The sequence below is a fragment of the Zosterops lateralis genome (genome assembly GCF_965231275.1).
Source record: "Zosterops lateralis genome assembly, chromosome: W".
NCBI lineage: Eukaryota > Metazoa > Chordata > Aves > Passeriformes > Zosteropidae > Zosterops > Zosterops lateralis.
This window is the reverse complement of record NC_139801.1, coordinates 28677305-28702934: the sequence shown is the minus strand read 5'-3', so window position 1 is coordinate 28702934 and position 25630 is coordinate 28677305. Positions and strand designations below refer to the sequence as shown.

At 44.1% G+C, this 25630-nt stretch overlaps 1 protein-coding gene across 2 annotated transcripts in view; it reads right to left on the bottom strand.

The window, feature by feature from the left end:
* Positions 1–3125: 3125 nt before the first annotated feature.
* Positions 3126–25630, bottom strand: part of LOC310922165 (mothers against decapentaplegic homolog 7-like) — an 80127-nt gene continuing 57622 nt past the window's right edge. For both annotated transcript variants that reach the window (XM_083882562.1, XM_083882563.1), the window contains exon 4: positions 3126–4823. In XM_083882562.1, coding sequence (XP_083738688.1) covers positions 4285–4823 — 539 coding nt within the window. In that variant the 3' untranslated portion in view covers positions 3126–4284. The remainder of the gene's footprint in view (positions 4824–25630) is intronic.

Here is a 25630-nt window from a genome sequence, read left to right as displayed (position 1 = left end):
CAAGAATGGTATAAGAAAACCACCACTCGAGAGCTGAAAGCAGGAGATGGGAATACTGTACCCCTGAATGAACCCTTTTCACAGCAGCTTTTCAATACACATAGTGTGGTGCTGACAGCTGGTCTGTAGCTGGACAAAATAAATCTGATCATAACAAATCCAATTCGACTAACCTGGCTTGTTCTAAAAACAAGTCCCTAGGTAAACAGAGCAAACCAAACACTGCATCTTGGTAAAATCCTCTGGGTTGAGCACATCTCTGTTGAACAGCAAGGCACAGCATTGAGCAAACCTGGTCCAGATGCTTACAAAGCCTGATCTACTGTTATGTCCATGCACCACATGAAGGACAGCAGAGGCTGAAGTCTCATTCCTGGGGTCCAGATGCTTTGGCAGGGAGGGAGCTTACAAGCCCATCTGGACCTTCTACTTCTCAAAATCCATCAGTCTTCAGGATTGGTGGTTTCCACTCAAGATCCCTCTCCACAACAGCTGTAAGGATCTTCTCCCTGACAGAGGCCATGTGCAAGGAGGATGTGGAGCAGTGAACACCTGAAGGCAGGCCAAGGGGGGCAAAAGGGAAAACAACTTTTATTCCCAGTGGCATGGGAGATGAAGAGGACAGGAAATAGTTGAGGAAAACCTAGAGGACTGGCTTTCCCCTCTTCTCAGATTTTCCTCCTTGCCTGGTGGCATGGACCACTCATGTCCCAGCACAGAGCAAAAGCTTGGCCTTCGCCAGTACTTCAGGGACTGGGACAGGGCCAAATGGGAGCTGGGTCCATAGCATGGGTGTTCTTTCAAGTTGAAATTATGAGAAACAAGAGTAATAACAAAAATAATCCCATCAGATTTTGGGCAGCCAGCCCCTCCAGACTTGGGATGATGGGATGCAACCATGCCAAGGACCCCAAAGCCACATGCACCACATCAGCCCAATGAAGACCAAAGCACAGGATGACCCCATCTAGGTGCTACTGACACCAGAACTGTTCCACACAGGACTGGGATGGGTGCCTCCATGTAGCAGTTTTGGTTTGCCAATTTGGGTTTCCCAGGCAACACACCAATTATGTAGTGGGTCTAGTGCTGGCTAAACGCCAGTGCACCCACTAGAATATATTTACTCATTTTTCTGCTGTGAGATACAAATTAGGAGAAGGAGGGTAAAACAGGCACAAACTTTAAAGGGTACAAAGAAAACTTTATTAACAGAAAAAAATGATAAGAAAAATCAGAATAAACCTTCAGAAGACCTCCTCCCCCCACACTTTCTTTTCTTTCCCACTGACAACAAAGAGACAAAACCTGGAACTTGTCAGTTTACCACTTCTAGAATAGTCTTTCTTCAGTCTACTTAGGGAGAGGAGTCTCTCTTGCCATGCTATGGAGACCTCCACAAGAAAACAGTTCTCTCATGGCTTTTAACTTCCACGAATAGCAGCCACCCGGAAACCTGCACTTGTGAAATCCCTCCCATCTTTTACAGCCCTCCCATAGCTGTGTTCCTGGGCCATGTAAACTTACTGGAGTGCTATTTTTAAGGATGAGCTGTCCTAGCATAAAAACAGAAGTTCTTTTAATCCATCTCTGGGAAGAGAGGTTTTTTTTCTTCTATTGCTAGGGCAAGGTTTCTCATCTCTCTCATTTCTTTCTGTTCAAAATTCTCATTGGATCAAAATTACTTCAACATCTGCTTGCTTTAGCACTGGTGCTTCTGTTCATGGCTGTAGTTAGAATGCTACATCTCAATACATTTCTATGAATTACAGGGAAAGAGTCTGATGTATCAATTATATCTTCTTTATAGCCTTACAAAAGGATTTCAGCCCAAGACTAAGGCATCTCCTCAATCCCCTCCCATCTAGAATTCAACTCCTTCTTTACTGACCTTAGTGTTATGTTGTTTTCTCTATGTGTTTTCACCCTTTCCTTTTCTTGACTTGGGAGAGAATTAGTGTTCGTAGGTTCATTTGTTCTTAGTGTTCGTAGGTTCATTTGTTCTCAAGCTTTATCAATTGAAACAGTTTTTATAGAGTTCTGTATCGTTGAAAGGTTCATATCGTCAAGGCTTCGCAATCGAGGAATTGCTGTCTTTTGCTGCCAATCACGTGGTCCCCGCCAGCACTGTGCAAGCCACACTGGCTGCCAGCGCCACCCCGCATTTTTATTTCATGCGGGGCACCGGGAAAAAAAGAAAGAAAAACTGCTGCCACTGCTTTTGTCCTTCAGTCTGCAGCATAGCCAGCTAAAAGCGGCTAAGCAAACAAAGTCTGTTGAGTCATGCCGAGATAGCTGTGGCCACTTGGCACCGCACTCTGATCCCGGCTGCACGGCCGCTCCTGGCCCCATCGTCTCTCGGCTTCGGGGCCACTCCCAGTGCCGACCACAGGGCCATTCCTGGCGCTGGTCCCCGGGCTCCGCGGGGAAGGGTAGCCCGGCCCCGCTGAGAAGGACCTCTAGCCACCTGCCAGGACAGGGCCTGGCGGGCTCCCCGGTGAAGGGCTCAGCAGCCCGCTCACTATCCCTCTGGGGGCAGAAAATTTTGGCCGGGCCGCGCAGGGGCTGCCCCAGCTGCACGGCGCTGCCTCAACCCCACGCCGACCTGGCCACGGGGGGCGGCTAGGCCCAACCTGGCCCGACCCGGCCTGTTCAAAAGCCGGAAGTCAAGAGAGCTTTCCCGGGCTTTGTTCAGTTTTAAAATGTGCTTTTCCACGGAGGCATATTTAACTCTTTTAAGTGGTTTAACTGGATGTCAATCTTTAAACCTAGCCAGATGATTGGCTCTTTAAAACTAGGCAGCTCATTGGCTCTGCCAGGTTCCCCACAGGGACCGCCCCCCCCCAACTGAAGACCAGACTTCATTAAACAACAACACCCCACCACTAACTCCATGTGGTACCCACTTAGAGCAGCATCTCTCCTGCCTGCCTTATCCCTGCCACTAAAAAAGCCACTTGGCACAGCCTGGGATCTAGTGTGCATTTTTATTTTTTAATGGAACATAAGCTCCTTTAGAAAAAACATTCATCTGGATGATAACACCCATAGAAAAAAACAGCAATTTCATGTTCTTTTTTAAATTTAGCATTTGTTATTTCTTTTTATATTAAAGCAAAGTGCATCTTTATACTTTCTTTCTCATTTATATGCATTAAAATACATAAATAATGGTGCTTATATTACATCTTTATATTTACAAGTAATAATATATTTAGATATAACATAAAATGCATTTTTTTCTTTAATAAATCTCAAGGGGTTTTAAGGAGTCCTTTTTTTGTGTGTATTTCCAAAGCACTACAGTGCTAAAGGTCCAACGAGAATGCTTTCTTGTTCATTTAAACCTTTATATATAGAAAAATAGCTTATGTTAAGGTCTAAGCATGCTCATTGAGCTAAGAACAATATAAAAGTATCATACTCGTGTATGAATTCAAGAAGAAATTAAAGCACAATTGCATTTTCAAATTGGATGGTACTGGAATAACTTGATATAAGAAGTTACAACAGACCAACTATTGTGAACACTTTTTCTTTTGTCTTCTCCTTTGTTTTTAATTTGTTTTGTTGGTTTTGCTTTGTTTTGTTTTTTTTTTTTTAGGCTTAGGCTTCTGTTGCTTTACATCTTAGCTCAAGTTATAAAGCATGATCCATGCAAGAGGTTTCTCTGCTGTTATTTTCTCCCCTTGCATCAATTCATGATCAATAAAAAAAAAAAAAAAAAAGCAGTGGAAGAATGAACACAGTGACAAGATATCAACTCAGCAACAAGAAAAATAAAATAAAAATTAAAAAGGATGAGTAAAGATCTGGTTGGGAATATTTTGCACCATCCTTTGGCAGCAATGTGGGATTAGCACTGCTGGGGAAGGGTCTTGGTGTCACCGTCAGCAGGTATGGGAAGGCGGTGCATAAAAAATACAGGTATCTTGTTTTATCCAAGAGAAGGAACTGTAATATACAGCAAGTGGCTTCCAAATCAATTGACCAGATAAGATAATCCTTTCAGAGGCATGAAATAATTATCATATGCAATCCACACATTCACCCATCCCCTCCCACACCCTTTTCTCACCCTTTTGAGTTATTGGTCATTTACACTTTTAAAAAATAGGTTTATCAAACTACCCTAAGCATGAAAAAAAAAATATTTCCAAAGATTTTTCTCAAAACAAAGTGGGGGACATATAAACAAAATAAAAAACAAAACAGTTTGCATGAAAATCAAGCACTCAGAAATATTAGCAACAAATAAATGCCATGAGTCCACTCTGTCTTGGGTCATCGGTTATTAAAAATAACCTCTAACCAGCATGGGCAACTGCTGATGAACTGTCTAGTGTAGCATTGGCCCCAGCCTTTCACAAAACTGATCTGAACAGTAAATCCTGTCCATGGCTGCTGCATGAACTCATGGTCATTGGGTCTCTGCAAGCTGTACGCCTTCTCATAGTCAAAAGCCTTGATGGAAAAACCTGGAAACACTTTGTGAACCAGCAACATCCTGGAGTCGGGGTTGTCCAGTGTGGGTGACTTGATGAAGATGGGGTAACTGCTGCGGTTGTACACCCACACTCCATCCACTTCCCTGGTGAGCTGGATGCCATAGCCAATCTTGCTGCGCACTTTCTGCACCAGATGGCTTTTGTTGTCTGAGTTGAGCTGTCCGAGGCAAAAACCATTCCCCTGAGGTAGATCATAGAAGATATCTAGGGAGGGCTCTTGGACAGAGTACAGCCGACCCACGCGTGTCTTCTCTTCCCAGTATGCCACTACGCACCAATGCGACTTATCCCTTGGCTCCTGAAGAACTTGGGAATCTACAGAATGGGAGAAAAAAAGGAAGAAAAGAGAAATTTAGCATCAAAAGGGGTAATACAACCCGAAAGTGACACAATGCCGGCAGGTCATTGCCTGCAAATGTGTTCATGATGCTCTCCATGCACACACCAATGCCCATGGCACATTCACCCTTTCCAAAAGCAATGTTATTAGGACCACTTAAATTGACCCAGATTTGGGGAATACCTGTGCTATTTCAGCACCTAATTCTAGTTAGAATTATGAGTCCTAAATCACCAGGTCCACCTTCAAAAGTGGCTTGAGGCCCACCAGCAGCATCCATGATGCAGTCACCCTCACTCAAACCATCACTAGGACCACCTTCAGTGGTAGTAGGAGAGATAAGATGCTGTCTTGGTTTGGCAAGACAGGTATCTGCCAGGGAAAGCTGGAGTTTCCCTTGGAATGGAGAATGTAAATCCCCCCCTTCCAAATTATTATAATTTTGCAATTAAAGGCTTTTCAGGCAAAGATTTGGGAATAGGAATAGCAGTTCTTTACTAGAAACATTAAGAATACAAATGTAGTAGCACAAGCAAACAAAATAAACAGAAAATCCTAGAAACCCTGACAGAGTCAGAAATACAACCTGATGCCCTGATGGTCAGGGTGTTGGAAGCAGTCCAAAGTAAGCCCTCCTGGAGTGACAGATATAGTTCTGTTGGAGTACAGATGGTCCTTGTAGAAAAAGTTCAGTAATGATGAGATGGGGCCAGTCTTCCTTTGGGAATCCAGTGAAAAACCAGTGTCTGGTATCCCTATGTCTCAGTTTTTATCTGGGTAGGAATGGTTTGGCTCCCCCCACTGGGTGGAGCATCTCACAATGGGATGATGTAATGTGTCATGTCATTGGTGAGCCTTAATGGCCCATTACCAGAAGGTATCCCCATAGAGGAGATAAGGAACACTGAGATGATGGAATGTGTCATGCCATTGGTGAGCCTTAATGGCCTGTTACCAAAAGATATCCCCCAGGAGGGGGGAAAGATAAGGAACAATGCCCTACTCAGTTTTAACAGCTGGCCCATTATAAGAAGGCAGCCACCCTACTTCCCCCTGGAGTTACAAGAGATAAGAAGAGATACTTCCCCTGGAGTTACACCTCCCCAACTGGTTTCAACAGATGGAATAGAATAAGTTTGGTGGTTTTTTTTTTTTTTTTTTTTTGTTACAAAACCCAAGACAGATGCTTTAGCCAGCTGCATTTCCCAGGACCAAACATCCTAAATGTCCTTATTTTCACCCACCAGACAGTGGATCCAATTCCATAAATAACTATCTACTGGACACAGATGCTAAGAAAAAATGAGGTGCTGCTAAGAAAACCACATTGAAGGTCACCCCATGGGACCAGAGGGGGCAAGGACTCACCTACTCTAGTTCACAGGGATTTTCCGTAATTGTAGGCAGAGCCTGGGTGACGGAGAGGATGGAGGCATTGGATGATGCCCCAACTCGTGGGAAGCACTGAGAGATGGTGGGGACCAAAAATCTCATACTTATTAACAAAAATGGCCTAAACTCCCCTCGAAATTCATTAATGCAGCCCCTTTTTTTAACTTCCTTGCGCATAGCTATCCTGTGCAAGCAGTAGGGATACAATGTAGCAGGAAAAAGCAAAGGGGGGGGGGGGTGCTGATAAATGTGAAAGGCCCCTTTTCCTCATGGAGGATCCCTAGCAGCCTGGCACTGTTCAGTAGGTAATTCGTTCCACTCTTGGTAGTCATGTTGAGACCTGGGAACTATTCATCTTTGTAACTGCATTTTTTTAAAAAATCAAACTTGGTATGTGAGTGAGTGCTACCAAAATAAACCCCTGCAGCATGGGAGCAGAAATGGGAATTGGAATAGTGGGTAATCCCGCCCCCCAAAGCTCTTTCTGTGGACCCCCGAACCCCTCTGCCTAGCATAAGCAATGGCAGTGATATGTTGGCTGCCCTATTTCCTTTATTTTTTGTTATGAATAAGCCCATTTCCCCAGTGCAGGAATTTTTCTCCTCTCTTGAGTTCTGCTTCAAGCTCCACACTGTGCTTTTAAGAGAAAAAAAAAAAAAAAACATAACCCAGGCACACACTTTTAATTTCCTCATTTCTATCCCAGTGAGGAAAATATTTCTCCAGTAGCTGGAGGCAGCTACTAAAAATGGGCCTGGCTGTGTATGCCCCAAAACATGGACCCTTACTCCTGGATGAAATTGGAGATGGGAGTTCTGGCAGTGGGGGTATGGTCTCTGGGACAACATTTATCAAGGTGCATGCCAGTTTGTCCTTCCACCTCCCCTTTTCAGTGCCTCCCAAGACTTTGTTGCCAATAATTTTATATTCTGCTGAAACCTGGCACCACACAAGGGAATGAAGGGGGATAAGGTGGGTGGTTTGAGTTACCTCTCTCCTAACCCAGATGGAGTGCCCCCAGTTGGTCAAGAAACATCCCCAGGATAGTGTTTCCTCCACTCATTAAGAAGGGTAATGCTCAGGAGATAGAGGAATTTGGGGGAATGCCCCTCAGTCCATGATGGGGATGCTCCTGGATACAGGGGGAGAATGCTCCTTTATCCATCCTCATCTAAACCACTCATTGCTTCTCTTCCGCCAACTGCCTGCCAGTGATGCTCAGATCTTTTGGGGTTTTGTTTTACAACAGTTGTGGGAATTTTGGAGCAACACATTGAACAGACTGAAATTCTTATAGGTTTTTATTTATTTGGACATAAAAGCATCCCTTTCAGAAGACAATGGGGGGGGGGGAAGCTTTTTTCACTTGATATTTGTGCTTCCATTAGTGAAGACCACTTAACAAGTAGCTCATTGCTGCTTACAAAGTTATTTAATTGTCAGAACATTAAAAAAACAAAATCTCGAACCACAAAAAACCAACTGCCTTGGCAATGAATGAACAGACCTTTATGGAGGGCTGGAAGTTAATGAATGAATCCTACTAGGTTTTTCAATGATATGGGGTGAGAAGACCTCAAAAATGAGTCTTAGGTAATCCAGGATATTTTTTTTTTAGGAGACAATACCAGCACACAGTATAAATATGCCAGAGCCTCTTTCATTTGTGGACTTTGGCTGTTGACTGGATGTCTAGTCAAAAAGACATGAGAATATAAGGGTTGAGCTTGGATAAGTAGGCTCAGGCCTCCCTGCCACCAAAGCTGCTTTTCATGGTTGTTGGGACCCCAGCAGAGCCCCTCTGCTCCCACCCGTCTCCCTGATTCTGGCATCCACTGGGAAAAGAGGTGGGAAAGGCCAGTACCATCACTTGGGCAGCAGAGGCAGGAGAGGAGGAAAACAATGATGCAGATTCTTCCCACAGTGATGGACATTTTTTTTCCCCCAAAAGGCTTTTTTGGTGGCAATGAGCATGAATCTGGGCAAATGAAGCAAATGGATTTTGCCCCAAACCACCCCACTGTGTTCATCCTGTGCAACCTGGAGTCATGGCAGTGACCCACTATCCAACTACCATCTTTGTTTGCTGCCAACTCACACAAAACACTCAGATCCCAGGAAATTCGCAGCCACATCACCCAATGCTTGGGATTCTTGTTTGAGTTAAAAGCGTGTTTTATAGGCTCCTAGGAGCAAACACATCCCTTTCTAAATGCCTGGAAAACTCCCAGCAAACTGAGAGTGTTCCTGTATTCCAGCAAACTGATAATGTTTAATGCTATAAACATCTGCACTATTATTTCATTATTAAGCATCCCTCTATTTGCTGCTATCACTAGTTTATTAGGATTTTCCATGGTTTCACAGAATCACAGAATCAATTAGGTTGGAAAAGACCTCTGAGATCATAGAGTCCAACCTATAACCGAACACTACCATGTCAACTAGACCATGGCACTAAGTGCCATGTCCAGTCTTACCTTAAACACTTCCAAGGATGCTGACTCCACCACCTCCCTGGACAGCCCATTCCAATACCTATCACCCTTACTGTGAAGAATTTCTTTATAATATCCAACCTAAATATCCCCTGGCACAGCTTGAGGCTATGTCCTCTCATCTGGTTGCTAGTTGCCTGGGAGAAGAGGTTGATGCCCACCTGACTACAACTTCCTTTTAGGGAGTTGTAGAGAATGATAAGGTTCCCTCTGAGCTTCCTTTTCTCCAGACCAAACAACCCCAGCTCCCACAGCTGCTCCTCATAGCACTTGTGCTCCAGAACCTTCAGCCTTGCTGCACTTCTCTGGACCCACTCCAGCACTTCAATGCCTTTTTTGTAGCGAAGGGCCCAAAACTGGACACAGCACTCTAAGTGTGGCATCACCAGTGCTGAGTACAGGGGGACAATAATTTCCCTGGTCCTGCTGGCCACACTATCTCTGATACAAGCCAGGAGGCCATTGGCCTTCTTGACCACATGAACACATGCTGTCTCATGTTCAGCCAGCTGTCGACCAGGACCCCCAGGTCCTTTTCCGCTGGGCCACTTTCCAGCCATTCTGCCCCCAGCCTGTAGCGCTACATGGAACTATTGTGGCTGAAGTGTAGGACATGGCACTTAGTCTTCTTAAACCTTATGCTGTTGGTCTCAGCCCATCTATCCAGGTCCCTCTGCAGGGCCTTCCTACCCTCCAGCAGATTGAGACTCCCTTCCAACATGGTGTCATCCACAAATTTGCTAATGGTAGATTTGACCCCCCCATCCAGGTCATCAATAAATATATTAAACTGTACTGGGCCCAACACTGATCACTTGGGGGACACTGCTAGTGACTGACTGCCAAGTGGATGTGGCACCATTCACCACCACTCTCTGGGCCCAGCTGTCCAGCCAGTTCTTAACTCAGCAAAGAATACACCTGTCCAAGCCGAGGGCTGCCAGCTTTTCCAGGAGTATGATATGGGAGACGGCTTTGCTGAAGTCCTGGTAGACAACATCCACAGCCTTCCCTTCATCCACCAGCTGGGTCACCTGGTCATAAAAGGAGATCAGGTTGGTGAAGCAGGACCTGCCCCTCCTAAATCCATGCTGGCTGGGCCTGTTCCCTTGGTTGTCCTGTAGGTGCTGTGTGATCACACTCAAGATGATCTATTTCATAACCTTGCCAGGCACTGAAGTCAGGCTGACAGGCCTGTAGTTTCCCAGATCCTCCTTCCATCCCTTCTTATGGATGGGCATCACATTGGCCAGCTTCCAGTCATCTGGGACCTCCCTGGTCAGCCAGGACTGATGATAAATTATGGACAGTGGCTTGGCAAGCTCTTCCACCAGCTCCCTCATCACCCTAGGATGGATCCCATCTTGTCCCATAGACTTGTGAGCATCTAAGTGGCTATGCAGCAGGTCTCTAACTGCTTCTTCCTGGATTGTGGGGGGTCTATTTTGCTCCCCATCCCTGTCTAATAGTTCAGTGGGCTGGTTGTCCTGAGGATAACAGATCTTACTGTTGAAGACTGAGATAAAGAAGGTGTTAATTACCTCAGCCTTTTCCTCATCTTTGGTAACTATATTCCTCCCTGTGTCCAATAAAGAATGGAGATTTTCCTTGGCTCTCCTTTTGTTATTAATGTATTTATAAAAACATTTTTTATTATCCTTTACAGAAGAGGCCAGATTAAGTTTTAATTGAGCTTTCATATCTCTAATTTTCCTTCTTCATGACTTAATGACATCCTTAAACACAAACACTTCCTGAGTTACCTGCCCCTTTTTCCAAAGGTGATACACCCTCTTTTTTTCCAAGTTCCTTCAAAAGCTCCCTCAGGGCTCCAGCAGGCTCCCCTCAGCATAATGTGCAAGCTTGTTTTGAGAAGACACAAAAAAAAAAAAAAAAAAAAAAAAAAAAAAAAAAAAAAAAAAAAAAAAAAAAAAGGAAAAGGACTGAAAGAAAAGTCACTGCTCTCAGGAATTTAGGGAATTAATTGTATTGATCACTCATAGTTGGGTCTACAGAGAACAGCCATCCACAGCAGAGTGCAGTTCTGCACAGAGGAGAGAAATTCAAGGCAATAATTTGATGCCCCCAAAGTCTTTGGGGTAACATTGCTTGGAAATTTGATGCAGATGTTCATCACCAGTGATGCCCCAGCACAACCACATTATTCATTTTTTTTCCCATATGTTTTATACCCTCCTGAATTTTCCTGAGTGGCTGACCTGACTTGACCAGTTACTTCCCAATACACCAACCAATACAAGAGGTTTTCAGGTTTCCCACCACCTGCCTCAACCTTTACGAACATCAAATCCTGCCCAAAATTGCTCAATAAAAGGCCACAGCCAGGATTTCTCTAGCATTGAGTGTGCCCATGCTGCTTGTGGGCTTGGAGCATCATCCTGCTCTGGGCAGAGATGCTGCAGAAACTGCTATATCCATACAGAAATCCTGGAGGATTAGACACCAAAGCAATAGCCACGAAAAATATTAAAAGCTGCTGAAATCAAGAAAGTCCAGATGAAGGTGAGTGTGGGAGATTCACACCATGGAAACACCCAGATTTATCAATAATGGCTCCATGCTTGGTTTTCCCAAGCTGTGGCAGCAGGACTCATTTCCCATCAATTGGAAGTGGCAGAAAAAAATCTGGTATGGCTTTTCTCCTTGACACATGAACACTTTTAAGATGATGAAACCATGTCATCTGTACTTTTTCTTTCCAAGCTCCACCAGTTTTATTAGGAGTTTGGGAAGAAAAAGTTCTCTTTTTTTCATTCAGGAAAAACCAAAACATTTTATCAAAATTGAATAATAATAATAATAATAAAACTAACACAGGTCCTGTCCAGTTCTCACCTCTCAGCCTTGTCCTGGTGCCAAGTTCATGAATGTAGAGGGGAGGTAGGCTGGGTATCTTGTTTTGCTTGTTTTGACATAGCTAAAGGTTTTCCTGTAATCAAGGACCTTGAGAGAAAACATCAAGTTTAGCACACAGTGAGCTATCTCACCTGCTGGGACTACTCCCAGCCGATCAAGTCAAGAGCTGTCTAAATCATCACTGACGTCTGCAATAATAACTTGTCACTGAAAATGGGAATACAGCTGTGTTCCTGATAAGGTTTTTAAATGTCTGTAATTGGATCTTTCCTCAATGATATAAGGATTAGACACAAATTAAATTATCTAATTGCAGAAGTGTTTCAAACTATGAATTTTTATATATATACATTTATAGATTTTTTAAGAGCACACCTCTGACCCAAAGCATCTTCTCATGCCCTTCCTAAATTTCTCACCATCTCACCCTCTCTTCTCCTTCATTCCCCTGTGATCCCTAGGGCTGGACTTCCCACCAAACATCAACCCTGACACAACACTCACCATGGTATCATTTACCCATAACTGATAACAAGTCTCCTAATTTTCATAGAACCAGTGAATGGTTTGGGTTGGAAGCGACCTTTAAAGGCCATCTAGTCCAACCCCTCAACCATGAGCAAGGACACCTTCCACTAGATCAGGATGCTCGGGTTTTATGGTATCCTCACCTTGGCCACTTGTGGAGGTGGCATTGCACACACAACCAATAATCCAACATGAACAGATAAAGGCAACAGATAAATTACTGTAGATGTCCACCAGGAAATCATAGCACCAAAACCAGATTGGTCTTATGGACCTGTCCTAGAAGGGCCAGGACCCAGATGGGAGCTCCTGGGGCAGCAAGGAGATCATAGAATCCTAGAATGGTTTGGGTTGGAAGGAAACAAAGATCATCTAGTTCCAACCCCCTGCCATGGGCAGGGACATGTTCCACTAGACCAGGTTGCTCAAAGCCCCATCCAACCTGGACTTGAACACTTCCGGTGAGGAGGTGTCTATCACCTCTCTGGGCAACCTGTGTCAGTACCTCACCACCCCCACAATCAAGAATTTCTTCCCAATATCTAATCTAACCCTGCCCTCTGTCAGTTTGAAGCCATTGCCCCTTGTCCTGGCACTCCATGCCCTTGTCAAAAGCCCCTCTCCAACTCTCTTGTAGCCCCTTTAGGTACTGGAAGGTGCTCTAATGTCTCCCCAGAGCCTTCTCTTCTCCAGGCTGAACAACCCCAACTCTCTCAGCCTGTCCTCTTAGGAGAGGTGCTATAGCCTTCTGATTACCTTCATGGCCTCTTCTGGACTTGCTCCAACAGGTCCATGTCCTTCTTATATTCCCAGGAGGCAGCTCTCTGCTGGAAAATGAATGCTGTGGGCACCACCAATGAAGAAAAGAACCTATGGTCCTTCCCCCTTTATCCATCAGCACATTGTACTTGAAAAATTCGGCTGGACTGGTGTCAGTATGATGTATTGTTTGACTGGGGCCAAAGCTGAGACCAAGCTCAGTGCATCTCATGCCCGGTAATCTCTCTTGGCTGACCTTAAGTGGCATTTGCGAGCATGAGGCAGAGCCATGACTCTCATCTTCTCCTTGTTGAGATAGGAGACACAAACCCCAGAGCTTTTTATGGGTTTTGCATGCTCTTCTGGACTGTTCTCAGGACAGTTCGTGGCACTCCAGTTGCAGTTTTGCCTCTCATGCTACTGGCAAGTGCTGGTTTTGCAGGATCTCAGAAAAAACACCTCCCTGAACTCTTACTCAAAAGCAAACATCAAGGCAAGGAAAACACCAAGCATAATGTGCAACCACACAGCTTATCAAAACAAGGAAAAAGCAGGCACAAAAAAGGAAATTTTACTTCCTTTCTAGTTTCTTAGATAATTTACAGGCTATTTGGGTGGGAATGTTGCCATAAGGCCTCCGTTAGCAGTAGTTAGGCTAAGGAGTTGGTCCCTGTGCAGGCCCATGGGAACCAAACCTGAGAAATGAGGCCTGAGAATCTGCAGATACAAGGAACAACGTTTAAAGGACTTAGTAGAGTATGTAGTACATATAGGTATACAAATTACTTGTGAAATATGATTACATGGTTACCAATAAAATGTTTTCTATGGTGGGAGTTAAGCTTAGAAAATTAACCTTTATTTTAGCTAGAGCAAGCGTGCAAAATTTATAGTCTTTAGAAAGGTTACCTGTAAGATGAATGTGAATGTTTATAGTAAAATACGTAGGAGACTGCACGTAGGCTGATGAAGTAAGACTTGTAACAAAGGTATAAAAGATGAGCATCTTTTGTAACCAACTTGGGACGCTGACTTTGAGACATTAGTCCTCAGGTCCCCGGGGCCTCAAATAAAGCACCGCATAAACTGACACTCTGTTGGTTTGTGTTTTCTCTCGGGAACGGGCAGCAGTTTTCTGGCGACCGCGGCAGGACTCCGGAGGTGGCTGGGGCGGTTCGCTAGCTGATCAACTCCACGCTGGCACCAGGTGATTTCTGGGGAGTCATCGACCCGCGCCCGACCCCGCGCCTGACGGACAACTGTGAGAAGGTAAGCCCAAAAGGTGCTTTATTCTTTAGGTTTGGGTGCCTGCCTAATAAGACGGGACGGCGATTCCCGCAGGATTGGGCTAAAGACGTCTATGGTCTGGGAAGCCTAGGCGCCGACCGTCAGACGAGGCGAAAGCCTTGCAGGATCGGCACTTGCCCCTCGCGGCGACGAGAAGTGGCAAGATTGGTATTGGTATTGGTATTGGTATTGGTATTGGTATTGGTATTAGTATTAGTATTGGTGTGTGTGTGTGTGTGTATGAGCAACTTAAGGTGTAAGAAAAAAAAAAAAAAAAAAAAAGGAAAAAAGATGATGCCGTTGAAAACCTTTAAGGCTTTGGTACAATCTAATGATAAGGTCCCAGGGAATTCCCCCTTGGGATGTTTACTGGGAAGGTGGAAAAAGGAAGGATTCCACCAAGAGTTACATAAAAGTAAAATGATTGATTATTGTAATAATTGGTGGCCACAATATGAAACTGGTGGCCCAGAGTGGCCTTTGAATGGATCTGTTAACCCTGATGTTATAACCCCCTTGATGTGCTTTTTTACAGAATAATGAGAAATGGGATGAAATACCTTATCTTGATTTGTTTTATGCTCTCAAAAACAAACCAGAGATGGCCGGAAAATGGGTCTTTACAATCAGAACTTATATCACAACTGATGCCACATTGTAAACGAGAATCGAAACTTGATGAATTGCCATACATAGATCTTTTCTTTTATTTAAAAGAGAAACCGGCATGGTTAGTGGAATGTGGAATACAAGCACTGGTCTTAGAAAATAATCATTGTTTGGCTTGCGTCCAAGATAAGTGTTGTGTAGAACACCTGGTTTTGGGAAAGAAAAGGGAGGAGATGATTTGGAAGCTGATTTATTTGTAGGACCCACTGCCCCTACCAACGTTCCCTCAGCATTAAGTTTTACTCCACTTACTCTCACCCCACCTGATTCTGTTTCCTTTCCCCTGCTTGCGCCTATCCAAAATGCTTCTCCTGGCTATCCCCCTTCTCTGCTGACACTTGCTCAAAGATTTATCCCTCTACCGACCCTCCTCTCCCACCTACGCCTATGTCATCGGCTCCTGCCCCCCTATCCCCAATCCTCCTCTGCCAAAGTTGCCCACTGCTTCTATCCTTGACAACGATCAGGATTTGACTGTTGGGCAGGGATGAAGGGGAGGGAGATGCAGAAGGGACAGAATGGAAAGCAGTGATAGTGGAGAGGATAGCTCAAATGCAGCCAGGAGGTATACTGGTCTTCAGGTGGATAGTGAGCAAGCAAAGATTCAGCTCGCCTTTATTTTTCTAGACCAGTCACAGGAGGACACTAGGAAAAGTTACAGAAACTGGAAAGCGGAAAGTTAAGAAGTTTGGACAAGCTTTTAGAGGTGGTGAGGACGTAGTGGCAGAACCGGTCGGGACAGTAATAGAGGTGGTTTTGGCAGAGGCTGTGGAGTATTAAGAATAAATAAATTAGAAGGACATTGAAAGCGAGAGTGCCCAAACTGGTTTAGTCAGTATGTTCAGCCTCAGTTGAATAGCATAGCCAGAGTCATGGATCTGTGAGGGGAAGCCAGGATCAAAGGAACAGATGGTCACTCTGCGCTTAGAAGGGAAAGATGTCACTTTTCTCGTAAATATTTCATATTAAATTATGTAGAAGTGCAGATTGGAAAAAAAAATTTAAAAAACAAATAATAACAAAAAAAAAAATTGACTGTACTTATTGGAGCCACAAGGAAAGAGGAGATCTGGCCATTCCTGCAACCCCTAGATCTGAGCTTTGGAAATAAAACTTTAACACATAAATTTTTATATATGCCTGGGTGTTCAGTTCTGCTTTTAGGATGTGATTTTCTGGCAGCTCTAAAGGCAGTGATTACTTTTGAGAATGGTGAACTTGTAATGAGGATACCCGAGTCTAAACCAGGAAAGATTTTAACAGTAAAAGAGAAACCAACTCCAATATTCCTAAAAAGGTAGAAGAAGTAGTGATTCCCTCTGTGTGGGAAACGGATATACTAAGGAAATCTAAATTGGCACAGCCAGTACAGGTAGAATTGAAGGAAGGGGCAAGTGCCATGCAAATTAAACAATATCCTATCAAGGCAGAAGCACGATAGGGAATAGTAAAGACCATTGATAAATTCCTAAAGTACCAAATTCTAGAAGAATGGGAATTAAAATACAATACTGCAATATTCCCAGTAAAGAAATCTAATGGTGAGTATAGACTTGTACAAGATTTAAGGGGCATAAATGAGATAACTAAAAAGACATTCGTCTAGTAGTTGCTAATCCTTATACATTACTAGCATCTGTGAAAGAGATATACAAATGGTAAGTATAGACTAGTGCAGGATTTAAGGGCAATAAATAACATTGTCAAAGGCATTCACCCGGTGGTGGCCAATCCGTATACTTTGTTAACATCTGTGTCAGAGAAATTCCAATGGTTTACAGTTATCGATTTAAAAGATGCCTTCTTCTGCATCCCACTGGCATTAGAAAGTAGGAAATATTTTGCCTTCGAATGGGAAAATCCGGATACCGGACGAAAAAAAAGCAGCTCACTTGGACACGACTTCCCCAAGGACTTAAGAATACTCCTACAATTTTTGGAAATCAATTAGCCAAAGAGCTGGAGGAATGGAAGACGACTCAGGTAAGAGAATCACCCTTCTCTTACGTTCTCCTCCAGTATGTGGACGACATCTTTTGGCTACAGAACAGCGGGAGGTCTGTTTAACCCTAACCATAGAACTGTTGAATATGCTGGGACAAGGAGGATATCGGGTTTCGAAGGAAAAGGCCCAATTAGTCCAAGAGAGTGTGATATACCTAGGCTGTGAAATCTCAAAGGGGGTAAGGAAATTGAGAATCAATAGAGTTGAAGCTATCTGTGCAATACCCACACCCCGAAACCACCAAGAACTAAGATCCTTTTTAGGAATGGTGGGTTGGTGTAGACTCTGGATACCAAACTTTGGACTAATGGCTAAACCCCTTTATGAGGCTTTAAAGGAGTCTCAACTGCAGTGGAACAAACCACAGGAGAAGGCCTTCCTAGATCTGAAACGGGCCTTGAAAGAGGCACCTGCACTCGGCCTACCAGATTTAAATAAAGACTTTCAGCTATACGTCAATGAGAGGCAGCGACTAGCCCTGGGCGTACTAACCCAAACCCTCGGATCGTGGAAGAGGCCTGTTGGGTATTTTTCTAAACAACTGGACACTGTGAGCGCAGGATGGCCGGCATGCTTGCGGGCAGTGTCAGCCACAGTAATACTGATCCAGGAGGCCCGAAAATTGACTCTGGGGAGAAAGATGGAGGTGTTTGTGCCCTATATGGTACTGGCAGTTTTGGAACAAAAAGGGGGGCATTGGATGTCCTCTAGCAGATTGTTACAATACCATGCATTGCTCAGAGAACAGGATGATGTTGAGCTCAAAGTGACTAATTGCATCAATCCAGCAGAGTTCCTCCGCAGTGAGCAGAATGAGGGCGAATTAACACATGACTGTATGGAAACCATCGAACAGGCATACGCTAGCCGACCGGACCTGAGAGATGTGCCCCTGGAGGTGCCAGACTGGGAACTGTATACCGATGGATCCAGCTTCGTAGAGAATGGAACCAGGTATGCCGGGTATGCGGTGGTGACCCTCACGCAGGTGGTGGAAGCAAGGGCCCTCACTCCAGCAACATCTGCACAGAAGGCTGAACTTATAGCATTAACCAGAGCCCTGGTCCTGAGCAGTGGGAAAAAGGTAAATATATGGACAGATTCAAAATATGCATTTGGAGTTCTGCACGTACATGGGGCTTTACGGAAAGAGAGAGGACTGTTAAGTTCACAGGGGACATCCATTCGACATCGGAATGAGATCCTGCTGCTACTGGAAGCTGTGTATAAGCCAGTGGAAGTGGCTGTGATGCATGTAAAAGGACACCAGAAAGATGAGGGAAAGATTTTTCGAGGGAATCGGCTGGCTGATTTAATCGCACGAAAAGCTGCTAGAAAGGTCTGGACTGAAATGGCGCTGATTCCAACGAAGGTAGGACCGGTACAACCTTATATGGGACAAAACCCCAGTTATTCCGCTGAGGATGAGAAATTGGCACAACTGGTCCAGGCCCAGAAGAATGCAATGGGATGGTATGTGACTGGGACTGGCCAAGTAGTGGTCCCTACTAAATTGATGAAGGTGATTTTAGAAACTGAGCATAATAAATGCCACTGGGGAGCAGAGGTATTGGTAAAATTTCTGAAGAGGGAAATTATCTCTAACCAGATGTTAACAATGGCTAAACGAGTGAATGCCATGTGCCCAGTGTGCCTTAAAAATAATCCAATAGTGAGGAAGCAGATACAACTAGGGAAATTACAGGTAGGAGTAGAGCCAGGAGATTATTGGCAGATAGATTTTTCCGAATTGCCCCGATCACAAGGATACAAGTATCTGCTGGTGTATGTCTGCACGTTTTCGGGATGGCCAGAGGCTTTCCCTTGCAGAACTAATCAGGCCAAAGAAGTAGTGAAAACATTAATGAAAGAAATCATTCCGAGATTTGGGGTTCCATTAGGGATCTCTTCTGACAGGGGACCTCATTTTGTGGCAGGAGTGGTACAGACAGTCGCCCGACTGTTAGATGTTACCTGGAATTTGCATACCCCATGGAGGCCTCAATCCAGCGGGCAAGTAGAGAGGATGAATCAAACCCTGAAAGGACAGATTAAGAAAATCTGTCAGGAGGCCAAAATCCAGTGGCCTCAGGCCCTACCATTAGCCTTGTTAAGAATTAGGATTAAACCCCGGGAGAGGATAGGAGTAAGTCCATACGAGATACTGTATGGCAGACCATATCATGCTACAGTATTAAAGGGAGACCCTCATGTAGTAGGGAATGATGTACTTTTTAATTATGTGTTGTCTCTGAATAAGGTACTTACTGCCCTAAAAGGAGCCCTGCAATGGAACAGACCCCTGCCGCTGGAAAATCCTGTCCATGACATCCAGCCGGGAGACCAGGTCTATGTGAAGAATTGGAACACAGACCCCTTGAAAGAAACATGGGAAGGCCCGCGACAAGTGATCATGACTACCTTCACTGCAGTAAAAGTCGAGGGGATTGACAACTGGATACATTACACCCGAGTCAAGAAGTTATTACAGAACTCGAACCCAAATAGTGATGATGGAAGGAATGAATGTGTCTATGACCTGTCTGTTCACGGACAACCAGAAAGTTGGATCCGAAGAAGTCAATGTAAGGTGAAAGAGACAGGGAACAGAACAAATTCATACAGGTATAACTATGGTTTGGGATAAGGATGAGCAAAAAGGAAATACCACCCTGCAACTATCCAATGTCACGATAAATGACAGCAACGTTTATCGTTGCGTGGTCTGGATAAGAGAAAGCTTTGATTATGGGAATTTCAAATTGAAGGTTTTACCATGGGATACTGGGAAAACAAGTGAAAAAAACTGTAGCTGTAAATGTAACTCCAGTTTCAACTCAGGTGGATATGTGGGACGGACCTCCTTTGAGAATAAATTGTACCTTCAAATTGGAAAAGAAATGTTATCAGGATATCCAAGTCAAGTGGTGGAAACAGAATAAACATCAGCAATGGGAAAGACAGCTGGGGAATATAAGTTGGTGGACTCTGGGAACTTATGGGAAGGGGTGGCTTAATTATATTGATCCGAAGATAGGAGAGACAGAAGGTATATATCTGTGCATAGTGTCTTGTGGAGGGAAAGGGAATTTTGGGTTACGAAAGGTGGAGGCAAGGGCCCACTTAGGCTCTGAAATTAAGGCCCAACATGGAGAATATCAAGTAACCAAAGGGAAGGATGTGATTTTTACTTGTGAAGTTAAAGAAGGCCAGCATTTTTCCGAGTATGGATGGTGGTTTGGGAAAAATTTAACATCTGGAGGGAAGTATCAGATAGAAAGAAGATTAGGAGAATCAATTATCCTGATAGTAAGGAATGTGCAGCCAGGAAAAGATGAAGGCATTTACTGGTGTTGGATAGCACAGGATGATTGGTGGGCACATGCAAGAACAACGAAGTACCTAGATGAGATGAGAGTGACTCGGCAGGTAGATAATGAGGTAGGGTTACCAAGAAACTCTAAACAGGAAAATCTGGTAGTAGGACTGATACGAGACTTTGGAAAAACCCAGAATGTGTCATCCATAACTGCTTGTCTACCTTTACCCCATGCAGCAGGGGATCCCATACTCTGGGGAATTATTCCTATCACTGAAATGCCTCCGATCACCAGAAATGGGACAAAGGAATGTAGGAAAGAGTTGCATAACCGTACTGAGTGGACAGTTAAAACAACAACTCTCCGCAAACAGTGGTCATCACCTGGAAGCAGAGGGGATTGTGAAGCCTTACCCAATTCCAAATTCATCACGATTGGACAATTCAAAAATGTAGGATGGTGTGAATATGATGAGGTACAATCGCATAAAATGCCCACTACAAAATATTACTATGAAGTGGTTTGCCAGGATGGCAAGGAAGAGTGGACTACATGGCAAGCAATCTGGGGGCCAAGCTTGCTGGAAACATATAGTTATCTAGGGAAAATTGGATGGTGTATACAATGGACTGGTAGAAAGAACCAGACACATGCCCATGTTTTGACAGCAGAAACAAGTCATAGGAAAATGACAGAGAAAGTAGAGTCATGGAATTGCACAAGGGTAATTACGTGTGATACACCAGGAGAGCAGATAGGGCTGGTACCAGTGAAGATTTTGCTGAAATGGGGATGTGAATGTAGAGGATACAACCACTCTATAAAAGGAGAATTAAAAGGACAAAAGCAGGTGAATTGCAAAACTACTACCATAAGGAGTCCAGGGAATTTAGTATGGGTCATGGGATAAGGAATGTGGACCACACATATACCTATAGATGGATTGGTAACCCAAATAACGTTGGGAGTGCCCACATTATGCCCATTCTGGAAACAATCAAGATTGACAGATTTGGACATAGGAAGGAGGAATAAAAGAGAGGTCATGGAGGGAATAAATCCAGAAGATGAGTGGCATGAGCCATCAGGAGGGGTCAAATTGGGTTGGATGTTAGAATCATTATTTGCTCCCATATCGACCTATAGAAATAGGGAAATGCTCTACCGGCTTTTGGGACAAACTGAGAGATTAGCATCAGCCACTAAAAAGGGGTTTAAGGATTTGAATTTGCAGCTACAAGCAACTAGTAGGATGGCTATACAGAATCGAATGGCATTGGATATGTTGTTATTAAAGGAACATGGTGTCTGCGGGTACTTACATGATAGAACAGATCATTGCTGTATCCATATCCCAAACGTTACAAAGGAAGTAGAAAAAGACATAAGTCAATTGGACGATATAGAGTCTAAGATACAGGAAACCAAAGAAGATGCTGAACACAATTGGATTGGAGCAATATTTAGCTCTTTAGGGATCCAGGTTTCTGGTTGGATATCCTTTGTTATTCAATATGTAATAATGATTATAATCTTGGTTGTGATTATTTTTGTAGCATATCGTTGTTTCTTAGGAATGATCTTTAGGGAAAGGATGCATACGAGAAGAGTCATGAAGGCCATGACCCGAAATGAAGTCATGACAAGAATTACTCCACCACCATCTTATATAGAGACTGTTGCATGAAGAAGAGAATTGAGCATCCTTGCAACTGGTTGAAGAATGCTCAAAAGGGGGGAGTTGTTGCCATAAGGCCTCCGTTAGCAGTAGTTAGGCTAAGGAGTTGGTCCCTGTGCAGGCCCATGGGAACCAAACCTGAGAAATGAGGCCTGAGAATCTGCAGATACAAGAAACAATGTTTAAAGGACTTAGTGGAGCATGTAGTACATATAGGTATACAAATTACTTGTGAAATATGATTACATGGTTACCAATAAAATGTTTTCTATGGTGGGAGTTAAGCTTAGAGAATTAACCTTTATTTTAGCTAGAGCAAGCGTGCAAAATTTATAGTCTTTAGAAAGGTTACCTGTAAGATGAATGTGAATGTTTATAGTAAAATACGTAGGAGACTGCACGTAGGCTGATGAAGTAAGACTTGTAACAAAGGTATAAAAGATGAGCATCTTTTGTAACCAACTTGGGACGCTGACTTTGAGACATTAGTCCTCAGGTCCCCGGGGCCTCAAATAAAGCACTGCATAAACTGACACTCTGTTGGTTTGTGTTTTCTCTCGGGAACGGGCAGCAGGAGAACAAAGAAAAAAAGACCACAAGAGAAATCCATAAAGACAGATTTCCAGTTATGTTAAAAAAAACAAAGGAAAAAAGTTCAAATTAAAGGATATATCCTGCTGCAGAAAAAGATCTTTGTGTCTTTAACAGAGTTTGTGGCAGCCCAGAGATTCCGCCCATAGCAATGTTAGCCCCAAACTTTTTATATCTCCCTTCACACAAGGGCTAGACAGTGTCACCCCCCAACTTTTGATGGCTGGAATGGTTTCTGAAAAGCTAATTTAGAGGCTGAGATGGTAATTTGTTAAGCTCCTGTTGTTTGCAGAGAAAATAAGCCCTTACATACTGCAGGGATGCCACCATGGGGCCCTGTCCCAGTTTGGGAAGACAGGTATCTGCCAGGGAAAGCTGGAGTTTCCCTTGGAATGAAGAATGTAAACCACTCCCCCCTTTTTCCAATTATAAATTTGCAGTTAGAGGCTTTTAGGCAAAGATTTGGGGATAGAAATAGCAGTTCTTTACTAGTATGTTTAACAAAGCAAAACAAAATCAACTACTACAGCATTAATAAAAAAACAGTACCAAGTACCTTGAGGGCTTTGCTTCACAAAAACCTAGGGCAGTTTAGTCTAGGTGCCCCTGCAGGATCCTCAGAGCACCAAGCTGAAAACAGTGGAAAAGTCCGAGGATGTCCCAGCAGGGCAGACTGTAGCAAATAGAGTGGTGCTGAAGAAGATGCGACAGCAGAGCAGGGCTGGCCCAGCTCCAGCAGGGCAGGCGGAGATGCTCAGAAATTTCAAGGCAGGGGAGTAGATTATGGTAGATTTCCCAGGGCCAGACTTTCTGGTGACAGTGAACTCCTCTCGCAGCAAGCAGCAACCCAGTCATTCTCTCTTCCCTGAACGCCAAAAAAAACCAGAGGGCCAAGCTGCCTCAAGCTCCGTCCTTTACCTGCCCCCAAAAGTCATGTTATCTCCCCCTCCGAGCTTTGGCCACCTCTTTGTTTTGGTTAAGTACTCTTAAGTATCCAACACTTGGTCTCCTTGGTAACTTATGGGGGAAAAAATTCTTTAGAGTAAAAAAAACCCAAACCTAACCCCCAACAGGCCCCTCCTTCACACCAACACAAGAGCCCCCAAAGGCTGAGGCAGTGAGTTGCATCAACATATACTTAAAGTCTTAAGTCTTTAACCTGCGGACTATTGACACAATAGGCCATAATATCTCTTTAGGAGCTATTAAAGCTCATTGTGTCACTAGGTACTTATGGAGTCCTTAATCTGCAGATTGACAGGCTAGACTATAAATTTGCGTCTATGTCTAATTAGGCAGCTCTTATTACTAATCATAGACAGTAGGTCATGCAGCTAAAGAGCCTTAAGGTTATTTCTTAAATTTTTAAACAAGTTGTCCACCCAATCATTCAAATGGCTCTTTGCTCCTAGCAAAATCAGTTAACCTGTCCAACTGATTTCCTCCCATGTGTCCTGGGTTGACAGTGCTCTCTATCCCATAATCCCATATCGTGGACTCCCTTGTTATGTCTAAGAGGTTCCGTCCCCTTTAGGGGGGGCGGGCACTGGCTTGCTGGCTGGCTCCGCTGCTGCTTTGGCTTTGGCTTTGGCTTTTCTGCTTCTAGGCGCTTGCTGTCTCGCAATTTTCCTGCTAGTTTCTTGCCCTTTCGTTCTTTTGTTTTTTTTCTTACTTTCTTTCTGCCGCCTCTGTGCTCTGTTTGTTTTTTTTTTTCCCTTTTCCTCTTCTCCCTCCCCCCCCCCCCCCCCCCCCCTTTAAGATTTAGGACCGGCACCCGGAGCTGATCTGGCTGGAGGAGTCCGTAGAGGATCGCCGGGGCTTGTAAAGGAAGCTGCGCGCCCTCTCCCTCACAGTAACCTGAGCTTTTTCTGTTCTTTTTTTTCCCTTGTGTCGGGGGGTGTTTATTCATTTGTTAATAAACCGGTTTTTTCCACTTTGTGTTCAAGAGATTCCTTCCCAAACCCAGGGTTGGGGGGAGGGGTGGTAGAGGTTTTGTTATTAGGGGATTCCTTGAAGGTTTTCCCCTAATTCAACCCAAACCAGAACATATTTTGGTGCGTTGGCCCGGGAACCCGAGTCAAAGAAAGTGGAAAAAACCTTAATAATAATACTGGTGATTCTAATTGTTTGGTGGGTGTATCAGGATGCTTTTTTCTGGACTCGTAATGGCAGTCAGGGTGAAAGCCTGTCAATATTTCTGGTCCCTAGGGTTTTTTGAGGTTTTATTACCTCTGTGGTGTCTAGGGTTATTTCCTTACCCGGAGATAGCTTTAGCATTTCTTCTTATACGTAACTTATGTTGCCGTGAGGCACTAACCAGAATATTGACCGGGCTCGGACTGTTTGTGATTGTTTACAAGAAGGTTGTAAATATGTTTGATGATTCGTTGTTATGGTTGGGCACTCAGTTTGTTAGGGGAGAAGCAGGGGAAGAGGTTTTTCAGCCTCTGTTTTCCCTCTTCTCCTTTGAATTGTTTATATCTTTATTAGGAAATGTTCAGTTTCCCCTGAGTGTCAAAGAGACCATCTTTCTGACATTTAATTTAATAAGCATTCTCTATATTGTCTGCAGTTTATATAAATTGAAAGCTGAGATTTCCAAAGGGGCTAATGAGACTTCTGAGTTACCAGCAAACCCAAGTAGGAGAAATCTTGAGTGGAGTGGGAAATGGGAAGATATGGGCCAAATTTTAAAGGAATTTTCCGACCCTATAGCCTGGGACTTTCCATCTGAACAAATTCAGAACCCAGCCGAGGTGGCTAAGTATTTGAAAGAGAGGTGCCAGGGTAATACCAAGGAGAAAAGGATTATTACAGTGAGCTGGGCCCTGGCATATGTTTATCGCACTCTCTTAGATACTGAAGGGCAGCAGACAGAAAACAGGGAACAGGGAGATAAGCTAGTTACTATCCCAATTACTCAGGCTGCAGCTAGTATCCCAGGCTCCAGGCCAGTAGTCGAATCAGACAGCAGGGCTCAACCGAGGGCTGTTGCTGCTAATAGAAGAGGCCAACTGGCAGCGTAGAGGAAAACCCATTTGGGCTGCTGAAGAGTGGAAAGATATTGCTGCCCGGTTAGAGAAACTACCGGTGAAGATTCGCCATGTAGATGCCCATGTCCCCAGAAGTAAAGCTAATGAGGAGCAGCAAAACAATCAGCGGGTAGATCAAGCTGCAA